This window comes from Sparus aurata, chromosome 23 (genome assembly GCF_900880675.1).
Source record: "Sparus aurata chromosome 23, fSpaAur1.1, whole genome shotgun sequence".
Classification (NCBI taxonomy): Eukaryota; Metazoa; Chordata; class Actinopteri; order Spariformes; family Sparidae; genus Sparus; species Sparus aurata.
This window is the reverse complement of record NC_044209.1, coordinates 14,460,177-14,472,890: the sequence shown is the minus strand read 5'-3', so window position 1 is coordinate 14,472,890 and position 12,714 is coordinate 14,460,177. Positions and strand designations below refer to the sequence as shown.

Genomic DNA, 12,714 nt, shown 5'->3' with positions numbered 1-12,714 from the left:
AGCCAAGCTGCTAATTTGGCTACAAATAACTGGAGCTTTTTCATTTAGTCTTTTGGGATAATGTGAGATGAAATATGCCTTCTGTGTTGTAAACTGCAGAGCTTTAGACCTTCCAAAACCAAAGTCAAAAAACTGCCTAGAGCATGAGCAGCTATGTACAGTACAAGGGACTGAGTACAGATTTGTGCTGCTGTAGAATTATTTATTCTATCACAAATTAATGGCAGGGAAAAATCACTGCCATTTCTGCCACGATATAAAAGCACATCTGAGAGTTGCTGATTTACAAGATCAATTTCTTACTAAGTCACAATGTGGGTCAATGAGGAAAATGTAGAACAAGTGGGTGTATGTGTGTTCGTGCAACACATTTTTAATTTCATATGCATATTTCTGTTTATATTTCAAATTTGATTCTTTCACCGAACGATCAGAGGATGAAAAACACACTGTTCTAGAAAAAATGTGTTGTTTTCTGTGTTTGATAATACTACTGGATCTTTTGCTTGACATTGACATTAATGGAACAAAAGCAGCATGACTGTAAACACCAAGGTAACCTGAAGCGGCAGAAGGCACGAAGTGTGTTTCTACCCCCACGCCCAGTCACAAGAACAGGTTTTCAGTAAACAGACGTGCAATAAGGGCCAATAAATATGGAAGAAAAACGAGGGAAGACATAAAGCAGTGGACATAGCAGTAAAGGACAAACATTCTCAGGGAAAGGAGATCGAGTACACTACTGAATACACATCTGGTCCAGAGGCAGCAGTGAATCCTGTCAGGGATGTGCTGTACCGGTGTGCTGCACAATTCCATGTAAAGATATTCTTTATTTAACCAGGTAAAAGCCTTTTTGAGACTAAAATCTACTTGTCAAGAGGGCAGCTTTGACATTGTTACAACAGTAAACACAGCACAACATAAACATTCAACTGACACACATTGCAAATGTGCACTTGGCCCGAGGCATACGGGACATTTACTACTGCTGCGAACAGAGCTGGTAACACGCGCCTTTCTGCCAACTTGTCCTTCTAGTAAAGCTGTAAAAAATGTTAGTTTGTTGTTATTTCACCGTTAATAACACACTGTTAGCAAACAAAGGCATGCTTCATACACCATATTAAGCCATCACAAAGTGTATCAAACATCAGTAGAATATACAATTGCAATAAAAAAAAACAAAAAAACTTTAAGCAATTGCGTGATAAATGGTTTATGAAGTTTTTCAATTAAAGTTTAATTGACTTAAAATTTGTCATTTATTAATGGTGGTTATTATGCAAGAAAGTTTTATTAACCACTTTTTCTCTTTGTTTAATGTGCATTGTTTTCAGCTGGATAATCATCTTATGTACTGCTGATACACAAAGTTAAATGAAATGCAAATCAGCTCATTTGTAATATGTATTAATTTAAAGCGGTTACAGTCGGATTTAAGAATTATGTTGGTTTTTCGCTTCCGTCACAGTTTTTGTATTTTACACGTAAAGTGAAACAGTTACTGGTTGCTGCAATCCTTCCTCCTCTCACCGCTTGCTGGAGCCTTTCCATTTTGGCACGAAAAAAATGTAAAGAATAAAATGACCAATAATTCTTTCAAAATGCACATGATATTGTACCAAGATAGACTATTAAAGAAACAAACAAGTAAAAACACTTGACACGTTGGGTTTTGCTATGGTTGCATTTATTAAACTGACAGTGAAAGGGTTTCTAGATCATAGATCTGGAAAAAAACAAAAACAAATAAAACCCCACCACCATTAACAACAATAGAAAGTCAGCTCACAGGGAAACTCTGAACTGCCTCGCTTCATTTTGCTGACAACTTTTCAGATTTCTATGTAAATTATCGTTTCTGTGGCAAGCCATTTTAAGTCATATCACATAATACATCCAAATCTGTTTCAGTGATCTGAATTATTATCTAAGGAAAACACAACACTTTTACTTCTTCTTGTTCCCTCTTTTTTTTTTTTGGCAATAAAACTGCTTTGACTTTACAAAAATCATAGAAATGAAGCCACATCATTTTACATGGAGACACATTCAAGCGTGAAGCTGCCATTGTTCTATTTTGAAATGAAATAATGATAAAGTGCTTCAGTCTGAAACATCAACCTGCCATAACGTTGATAAATCACAGCTACTATAAGCATCAACTGTCTCTTAGTGGATATAGATGTGCACACAACAGCTTTGTTTCGTGCAGACACATATCAGCATGCAAAGCAGACTTGATCGTTTATTATTCTTCATGATTGATTCTTAAAAAGAACACCCAAGTTACTGTTTTTTTTTTGTGTGGGGCTGTCTCAAGACCCCATATTTAAAATGACCTACTATTCTGAAATTCACAGTGTCTCTAACATAAATATTTCCTCTCAGGTCCGTCTTAATGGACAGTATTTTAAAGAAGCTCAAACTGATGATACCATTGTTAACAGCTAAAAGTTACAGCTTCGGAGATGCCACAGTGTTGTCCAGCAACTTCCGAGTGATGTCAGCATCAAATGTCAAAACTCACAGTCCAGCAGCCAAACGGTGAGTCAGGATTTTATAATAAGGTATGTGGCTCCTTTGCTTTGCCATCCGGCGTCCACTCCAGCACGCGTGAGGAGAAGAGGTGAATCCACCTGGCTGTGCTGTTTGATTTTCACAGCTTATCACAGCAACAAATAAAACAAGAAAACGCCTGTTTCCAGTATGAGCCCGTTTCAAAATAAAAGTCTGAATAAAGTTATTTGAGAATTTACAGTTTTAACATCTCATGACGACTGTATACTGTATTGTACTGAGATCGTACATCGTTACATAAAATAATGCTTGGAACAATGCTGCCCACCTAGCTACAGTACAAAGACGTAAATAGCAAACAACAAACGCAGGGCTCTGTGATGTCTGCGTAGTCTCCTCACACTAATTTGGTCCACTGGTCTTCTCCTTAAATGTCCCAGTCACAGAAGAATCAGCAACAATACAAAAAAAAAAGAAAAAAAAGTAAATACATATCAATACAAGGTCCGACAGTAAAGGTCCCATGTGGTAGCACACTAGCAAGGGTCAGCTTGAAAACTCATATTGATTGCTGTCCATTCACCACTGTGGTTGAAGTGAAAGGCTGGCTGTCAAGATTCCCAATAGCCTCCACCTGGACAGGCTGCTGAAACAACACAACATGCACAGAGATCAGGGATACAGTAAGGACAGAATGAGAAACAACATCACTGATGACAGACCACTTGGTGGTGGGCTTCATATCTGGAGGTCACATTTTGAAGCGGGATAAAGGAGGACATTTGGGAGATGCTGCTGATGGCACTCATTCACATGTACAGGGTAGATTTGGTTTGGTTCTGGTCCTAAAGTATAATATTATCCTATAGGGGCGTTCAGACCAAACGCGATAGACGCGAATACAATCGCTTCAGACGCTTAATTCGCGCCGCGCCAGACGCTCCATTCGCGCCGCGTGATCATTTTGGACTATTCGCGTCATTCGCTTCATTCGCGTCATTCGCGCTTGCCCGCTTGCCCGCTCATTTTTGAACCGGTATTTCTCAACCCGCTGTCTTTCCACGTCTATCATGGCTGATATCACCACCGTTGCTGTACTGTACCTGCTGTACAAGTCCCAGAAACGCCGGAAAACCACCCGCCGTCGTGTCTGGGTTCATGAAGTCCTCCGAAGACACACAGAGCTGGGGGAATTTCACTGTCTCCTCCAGGAGCGACGTCTGGATGAAGACCGGTTCCAGCGGTAGCTCAGGCTGACTGGAGCCCAGTTCGAGGACCTGTTAGCTCGGGTCGGTGCCAGGATCTCCCGCCTGGACACCAACTACAGGCGCTGTATCTCAGCTGTGGAGCGCCTGTCCATCTGTCTGAGGTGAGCTACAACTAGCTTCTCCTCCACCGTTGCCCTGAGCAACCGTAAACAACCGTACGTGATGGAAGTGACGTCGTCGGCTTGAACTCGTCGCTGATTGGATGTCGCGGCGCGATGCCGCTTGAAAAGTTGGATATTTTCAACTTTATTCGCGCCGCGCCAGACGCTTCATTCGCGCCGCGCCAGACGCTCCAGACGCTTCAGACGCTCCAGACGCTTCATTCGCGCCGCGCCAGACGCTCCATTCGCGCCGCCGTCGCCTGAATCGCGTGTAATCGCGCCATTTACATTGATTTTCAATGTAGAGTAGCCGCTCCATTCGCGTCTATCGCGTTCGGTCTGAACGCCCCTTATGTCTCACTTTCCGTCCTTGTGTTTAAGATTCAAAATTAAAGTATTGCCCTCTGGCTTCGGGATTGGGTCCAGGAGTCAGGTCTAAATCTGTTTGTTTGTTTCATAAATATTAACTATTCCATGAATCAGATGCTGAAAATTGAAATTGGCTGACGATAACTACAGTTAAATGTTGTAATTAAGAAGAACGTATGTCAGGAATTACATGGATCACATGAATACTGTTTGTACAATACCTCAATGATCTGAATTTGCCCATTCTGTGCATGACTTCTGGGTGCGAAGACAGCATTGCGGTCGTCCACGGTGGCCTTCTTTCTACCTCCAAGCTGGTCTGTAGCGCCGACACAATTCGGTTTGTGGATGCAGAGCACCTTCTGGAAGCTCTGCTTGAAGTTGTCTGAGAGGAAGCCATAGAGGATCGGGTTGGCACAGGAGTTGACGTAGGTGAGGATGACCAGGGAGAAGTAGATGGTGGTGTTGGCCTCAGGTATGGTGTGAAACAGGTTGACAATGTTAGAAGTGAAGAAAGGCAGCCAACAAATGACGAACACCAACACGATGATCACCACCATGCGCGTCACCTTGCGCTCCGACTTACGGCGCTTGGTCCGGCCTGCACGCATGCTTGCTGACCTCACCTGAAAGTGAGATGGTATATTGACAAAGTTTTATGAGAAAATTTGAGTTGAGTTTTTGGAAAATTTGAAATATTGACTTAGACACCACTAGAAATCAGAGGCCTCTCAGAGTTTCCTCTGTCGCATTACCTTGATGACAATGAGCAGGTAGCAGACGCAGATGACCAGCAGAGGACCGAAGAAGCTCAGAATGGAAGTGTACAGGATGAAGACAATGGACCACAATTCATGCGGGTCAGGCCAGGTTATGTTGCAGGTGTTGAACTCCTCCTGCACACCTGAATAGATCGTGACTGGCAGCACAGCCAGAAAGGACACAACCCACACCATGGCATTGGAAATCTTGACCACGTGCGGCTTCCTCCATCTGGCACTGCGAAAAGGATGAACCACAGCCAGGTAGCGATCGATGCTCATCACCGTCAGGCAAAAGGTGGAGGCGAACTGGCTCACGCTATCAATGGTCATGCACACTTTACAGAGGAAATCACCAAATGGCCAGTAGGAAAGCACACTGTTAGTGCCAAGGAAGGGACTTCCCAGGATATAGAGTTCATCCGCCAGGGCTAGATTGAGGATGTACATGTTGGTTACTGTCTTCATCTTGGCATACCGAACCACCACATAGATGGACAACGTGTTACCCAGAAGACCCACGATGAAGACGATGGTGTAGATGACTGCAGTGATCACGTCGAAGGGCATCGGCGCGGGCACTTCTGAGATATTGTTGAAGGTTCTGTAAATGGAGGGGGGAGACATGCTGATGTTCTCCGATATCGACATCCAGTTGTCATCCATGTTGAAGGAGCTGCTGTCTGTGTGGATAACAAATGGAAATACCTCAATAGAGAAAAGACAGAAACAAATTTAGGATTATTATATGGGATACTCAACAACATCAAATGCTAAAAAATATAGGACCAAAGGGCTCTTTGTTTACTATCATCAATGACAAAGAAAAGCAGCTAAGCATTTTTGAAGGAAAACCACCAGCAAAACAAGCAACCACCACATACTGGAGCTAATCTTGTCAGTGGACTGAAAGAGAAAATTGGAAACTTCTACACAAATAAAATCATCTTTCCTCTGTTTTGTAGGAAAAGGTTTTTTTTTTTCCATAGCAGCTTTTATGTCAGTCTTGGACAATGGGAACGCATCCTCTCCAAGTCTCAATCCTCTGGACTCTGTCTTTCACTCTGCCCTGACAGTTATGGTACACATCATTCTATTTGATAAGATTGGGCAGGTTTTCCCCTCAAAGAAAGATGTGATATTCACTGGTATCTTTTTGAAGCCCCCGACTGAAAAGCTACCGCATTATCTGTCAAGAGTGCTTCGCCTCTCAGAGGGTTTGTGTCAGACCCGCTCTAAACAAACTTGGAAAGACTGCTTTTAATTTTACAGCATCTTTCTCCTGGAACCAAATCAATATTCTTATACATTTTGGCTATTTCAAGAACTGTGGTTTTATACACTTGAATCTCTACAAGTAATTGTTTTAAGTGACTGTATTTATTAATGGTCAATTATGTTAGTGATCACTATTTTACAGTTTTTTTTAATTTTACTTTTTTCAATCATTTTATTTAATCTATTAACGTGTGTGGCAGAACTACAAAGTTTAAGGCTTTTATGTAACTGACTGTTATTTTAAGTAATTGTTTTTTTTTTTAAATCAAATAATCGTAAACCAATAGTTTGTTAATGAAAGCCTTTTGCTTTCTTCAGTATCTCTCCTTGTTATTGTTTTTCCTTTGCTTTTCTTTGTTTTGTTGGACTCGATGTCATTGTCACCCTCAATGATCTCTTACGTTTAAATGAAAGTTGTTTTTTTTTTCTTTTTTTCCTTTACAATTATTTGATCATAGGAAAAGCAGGTGATTGATTTTCTTACATTCAACCAATCGATTAATTGACTAATCATTGCAGCACTGGGGGAGAAAAAAAAATCATGTTTTGTCTACCTTTTGCACTACGCACTCTAACAAAAACACACCACTCTCTGGGCAAGATGCCCACATTTAACAGGAGAGGAGAGAAACATTACGCTGAATTGTCTGGGCATGTGGCCAACAAGTAATTTCTGGGAATTTGCACTTTAGAAGAACACGACCTTAGTTAAGCAGGTTTCAAGACTGTCACTGCTTTTGGATTAGATGTCCTTAATGGGATGACAGAGGCTGAAAAGAAAGAGAAGAAGAAGCTGCAGCCAAGTGGGCAAGTAGCCCACACCATTAGGAGCTGGAGGGCTGATGTTAACATTAAAATTCGTGAAGTGGGTTTGTGGGCAGAACACACAGAGCAAAAATGATTGATTTTGTATAGCAGAAATCCTTCCCTGATTCTGAGGCTTAACAATATTCTGTCGCACACAACACACAACATATGATGACACGCACTGAATGAGCTGAAAAACAGTTTACAAATAGGTTCATTAAAGTTCAACAGGAGGTGAAGTAAAGGGTTTAATACGGCTGCAGCTGTGACTTGACTCCAGTCGACTCTTCGTTTCCTCTGGATCCTAAATGTTTCTTTTTCTACGTTGCCTTGTGGAACAGGCAGCGTTCACGACATCTTCGGAGAAGGTTGGTGTTCATTGAATGTATTATTTAATGTAGGCTGTAAAACAATGGATTGACAGACGAGTTGTGATTTTCATTCTGCACCTCAATCTATAACAACAATAACATGACATCTGTTATCTAATGAGTGCACCGAACTGATCCTGTATGTCTTCATGGGATGTAACGGATGTATTACACGATGCACTCACATGTAGCCTTGACAATGAGAAGTCCGTTGGCCACCTGCAAGCCCTCACCTGGTGGGTGCCTTGTGGGTGACCTAATATAATAATCATGATAACTGTCAGCTGTCCGACGTTGCAACCCGAGGCTGTGAATACGTGTTGCACAAATAAACGGTGTGACGTGCGGACTCAGTGAACCGCGCTCCAAAACACCGGAGTGACGCGCAGCCCGCAGCGCGATGTTGAGAACACAAACAGTCGCAGCCTCTGTCCCCCCCCAAGGCTGCACCAGGCTTGACATTTTTGTCCATCAAACTAAAGCAGATATAGCCCACAGTCACGAGAGTCATCCGAAATGTTCATTGTCCCCCAGATCTTGAGATTAACTTGAATAAATTGAGGCTCGAAACAATTTTCCAAACTCACAAGGCGTGACTCAAATAACGCCTCAGACCCCTGGAAAATAAATTACTCATATACGAAATGCTAAACATGTGAATGTCTTCTCAGTAACAGCAAGAATTCAACATTTCATTAACTGCCTAAACACATTGTAACACTCGTAAATGCCTTCACATTAGTAGTTTGGATCCAGCTTACCTGTGCGCTCCTGTGCGCTTTATGCTCTCCACTATCAGGGTGCGTGATGCGCGTCTCCCGCCGTATTCGCGCGGTTTTCACTTTCTCTGAGGTCAAAATCAACTCTCTCGTCCTCGGTCGCTGGAATGAAACACCTCCTCACACTCGACTCGTCATCTTGAGGCATTGTCTTGATGTCAGCCCTCTCGGATTCTCATAGTCAGAGGCGCAAAAAACAACATGTTTGATTTTCCTGCGCTGAGAACTGAGGGACGCGTTCCTGACCTAACGAGGATTCACTCACAGGGTGACTGCCAGTATTTATGTGGAGGACGTCACCCCGCCTTTGCATGTGAAAGTCCCACCCATGTGTGGTTGTCATCACCTCACAGTCAAGACCAGTTGCTGGTGTAAAAGCTCTCCTTGCACCCTATCTGTGTCTCCTCTTTCCCCTGTGCATGCATATGCTTTTATAGCTTCAGTCAATCATAAAGTGACTAACTTGTGAGACAGAAAGAGACACAGGGACCCTGGGGAGTAAATCACCTTGATGGTGGCCAGGGGCACCTGAGATGGAGGGGAGAGGAATCATGCTGGAATGGAAAAAGCTTGGAGGGAGGGTGAGATCTCACATTAGGGAAGAGATTTGATGGTAATTGTCTGGGAAAGCTGTCTACTTCCCAGCCATTAACTTCATGTGGTTGTCATTCGGGTCAGCGCGTTAACATTAGGCTGCCACACAAACAAAAGCATGCCTCACTCCTGGCTGATTTTTTTGGCCAGTCTATAGGGAACACCTACAGGACCGCAGATGTGTTGCACCCAACATGTGAGTGTGTGTGTCTGCGTGTGCATGTTTACACTATGCGCTCCACTCCTGCATTTTCCACCAGTCTAAAACATCAAAGCAGGTGAAGGAAGGACAGAGGGAAGCTGATGACGTCTCAGAGGGCCCAGTTCGACCGGTCCTCAGCGGACCAGTCAGGAAGACTAATGCAACTTATAAGTGTATATATAAGTAAACACAGTCGCACAGCTGTGTGTAACAGCTTGCCCTGGAGGGACAGTGGTGTGTAGAGGCACTCAGGATTCTGGGATAATGACACGGCTCATTTATCCTGTGTTTCCTCCTGTGCGGGCCATTCTAAGCTCTCATTTTCAAGGTTACAACGGCTATGTCAACAAAAAACTCTTCTAATCAATTCAGTGGAATATTCCTTTTAGTACACATAGCTATGCAGTCTCAGACGGACCTGCAATAAGTCTTGTTTTCAGTCTAGGCTAATTGATGAAATTGGGGTGGACGGAATATTGGAGACACTAATTTCAGTATCATGTTACTCAGTAATAAACAATATCAGACTTCCTGACAAGCTGACAGAGATATTTGATCATCCCTGGACCTGCCTCAGTGTAGTGAAGATGTCAACATTTTCATCAGGTTCCCTTTTTAAAAAGTCGTAGAGCAGCTAATTTACAATTTGACTTATTTGATTCTTATTTCATATTCTGTTAATGTGCTTCCATTGTTATTACATTTGCTGCAGCGATTGAATTTCCTCGCACAGATAAGTTTTATCAAAACTCATCTAAAAAAAATAATAAACTGCTCCTCTCTGTTTCACCACAGGCTGGGTAATGTGAAACATTATATAGGCTACTGGACTATAATAACTTCATCAGCTGAATGAAAAAAATATTGTCAGATTTGCTCATTTCTAATGGTGTAGATGGCCCAAACCCCACCCCAACTTAATACTGACTCCAAACCCTATCGTAAAAACCTGTAATCTCTCCATTTGAACATTTTATTACACAAAATGCTGAATGATGGTGACACTACTCCACAGAGTGTTTAGGCTACAACATAGTACAGAACACAGTGTTTATAATATAGTTATATAATAATATAGTGTGTAATCGATTCAATGCGAAACAGAGAGGAAAAGGTGTAACAATGAATCCGTCTGCTACTTCAGCACCACAGACAGCACCATGGATTCATCATTACACAGCTCAGTTAAGATGTATCTGAATCTCTGGACGTCACTGCTCTTACAGACTTTATGTGGGAACTAATAGGGAGTCTGCTAGTGCTGGAAGCTGTCCAAACCCACAATTAATTCAGTCTACATGGGGCCTGACACAAACCTTTTACAGACTCCACAAAAATGTCTCTGATTGAGGCTACATGTTCTCACAGCAGGCAAATCTGATTGGTTTCTCAAGTTGCATCTGAAAGATGGAGTGTCAGCACAATTCATTGCTGGTGATCAGATCCGATTTTCATGTCCAGACATCACCAACATATTAGCACTGGTAGCTACGGTAACGATGTAGTCAGTAACTTCATACGCTGTTGACGTGGCTTTCCAACACAGAAGCATGATCAATGACCTCAATCTCCAAACAATCGATCTGTCAAGTCGCGGGGCAGACTGTGCAATTCAGCAGACTGCTGTCTCTGTTGTCTTCTTCTGCACAGCTGCATGGATGCACTTCTTGTCTTCCCTCTGGATGTGACGTCACCGATGTGTGACGCATTGCAAGTGACACAAAAGACGCTTTAAATTCAATGCGAGCGACTGCAGAAATGTGTTTTGAATGGCATTTGAAACCACCTTTAAATGTGACTTGGATCCGACTTACAAAAATCTAATTTCAAAAAACGATTTGTGCTGGCAGTATGAACACAGCCTTAATTCCCTTCATGGGAGAGGGGGGTGGCAGCTTAACTGAATTAAGTTTACACACACTGTACATTTAGGACATTTTACCAACAAGAGGGCACCAGATCATTTCCAGTCAAATCTAATCTAATTGTACATATAGTTTAGGGCCACACACTTTTTGGGGATTTGTGTTTGTTTTTTAAAGATCTGGTTCAGGTGTAAGCCAGGAAAAGTCTACAGTATGTACCCTAGAATCATGTGATTCTATTAATGGAGTAATTCTGATAGACTGAGCCATAGCTCACTTCCCTATAAACAACCGTGCTCTATACTACTACTCAAACTGAGAGTCTAAGAAAAGTAATACACATATTGTTGCTGTACATGAAGAACACTGTAGTGGATGCCTGGTACTCTGTATTTTAAAATCAGATAAATTGGTTCATGCTTAGAGAGTTTTGAAAAGAAATGTTCTACTTTTCATTTACTTGTCGATGTCAGATAATCAGACAACTGTTGGAGGTTTTCTCCTCGTTCTTGGTCTTTCCCTTGCTCAGATGAGTCACCTTGACTTCAACCACTTTGCAAACACCTCCTGCTTTTCTATGTCAAGCCTTCCCCTGTGGACATGTGCACTAAGATCATATCACAGTGATGTCAGTCACGGACTTTTTCTGGCTGACGACAAAAAGACAGCAGGGATAGATTGGAGATCTCTTTCAAGGTAACTGAATTGTGAGTGGTGTGTGGTGTTTGTGGCCAATGGGAGCTCTCACCCAAGATGAATCAATACTCCTCCTCTGATCACCAGACAAGAAAGGTGTGTGTGTTGATTTGGAATAGAAAAGAAGAAATAAATAAGATTGTAATTTCAGTTATTTATAATGTTGGTACTAGGTTGTCTGTTGCTGTGGGAAAAGGTTGTCTTGATGGAGCCAACTGCCAAGGCTACCCTTTGACTTAATGATGATTACTTTTCGCATCAGTTATCAGTTTAAAGGTGTTGATTAAATGACTTCACATGGAGCCAACGGGTCAGAACCAGAAGAGTTTGAGCAGCCACTTCTTAACATGTTTGCGTGTGAAACAGACGAGTGAGAGTTGAAACCATTTTATAATATAAACTGCAGATTCAAGCTGTTCTGTGGAGGTTGGAAATCTATAACACTAATAAAGACGCATTTGCAGATATCAGCAGGTTTAGTGGAATTTAAAAGGACGCCATCACTGCTTTTGAAGTTAGTATCCGAACAGAGGGGCACAAAGGGTTGGAGAGTTGATTTAATTTAAAACTCTATACCTATATATGGCACATGACTTCATGGCTCAGGGTTCATTGTATTTTGAAGGCTATAATATACAGTGTAATACACACTGTCCATCATACTGCAGTCTGTTCCTACTGGGTACCAGATTTTGGTCATTGATATGAGGTGGAGAGATGAATGAGTCATAACTCAATAAGGATACTCCTTTTGTGGCTGTCATTTGGCTGCATATTGCATTGACTGAGCCCTGAACCCTAAAAGACATCGAAAATAATTTCATGTAGATAAATAACTCTGTTCACTCTATATTGGCTGTATTGAATCCGTGTACCCTTCGTTCTTTGGTTTTTCCGTTTCAGAACCAAATTAAAATAACAGAAAAACAACTTTGTTTTTCTGTTATTTTGTTTTAAAACCAGAACGGAAAAACGGAAAAACAGAATAACACAAAATCACACATTTTGTAGCTGTTATTCTGTTTTAAAACAAAAACAGAATAACGTGAAAATTAAGTTTTTTGACTTTTACTGTTTTGTTATAGTGATATTTGGAAAAT

At 41.7% G+C, this 12,714-nt stretch overlaps 1 protein-coding gene across 3 annotated transcripts; it reads right to left on the bottom strand.

The window, feature by feature from the left end:
* Nucleotides 1-1,676: 1,676 nt before the first annotated feature.
* Nucleotides 1,677-9,049, bottom strand: LOC115574844 (somatostatin receptor type 5-like). Of its 3 annotated transcripts, none has more exons than XM_030406464.1 (4): nt 8,240-9,049; nt 5,017-5,730; nt 4,483-4,887; nt 1,677-3,169 (listed from the first exon to the last, which is right to left on the bottom strand). In XM_030406464.1, the coding sequence occupies exons 2-4, from the start codon at nt 5,686-5,688 to the stop codon at nt 3,083-3,085; spliced, it is 1,164 nt and encodes a 387-aa protein (XP_030262324.1). In that variant the 5' UTR covers nt 5,689-5,730; nt 8,240-9,049; the 3' UTR covers nt 1,677-3,082. The 3 variants fall into 3 exon arrangements, with proteins under 3 accessions (XP_030262324.1, XP_030262325.1, XP_030262326.1); XM_030406465.1 differs by having other exon boundaries at nt 5,017-5,705; XM_030406466.1 differs by having other exon boundaries at nt 1,677-3,166; nt 8,240-9,047.
* Between the last annotated feature and the right edge of the window lie 3,665 nt (nt 9,050-12,714).

Excerpts from the sequence above, each read along its gene's own strand:
- LOC115574844 (XM_030406464.1), bottom strand. The coding sequence starts at position 5,688 with ATGGATGACAACTGGATGTCGATATCGGAGAACATCAGCATGTCTCCC. Across the intron at positions 4,888-5,016 it reads ACCTGCTCATTGTCATCAAG|GTGAGGTCAGCAAGCATGCG; the intron begins GTAATGCGACAG and ends TCTCACTTTCAG. Across the intron at positions 3,170-4,482 it reads GGCAAATTCAGATCATTGAG|CAGCCTGTCCAGGTGGAGGC; the intron begins GTATTGTACAAA and ends GTGTTGTTTCAG.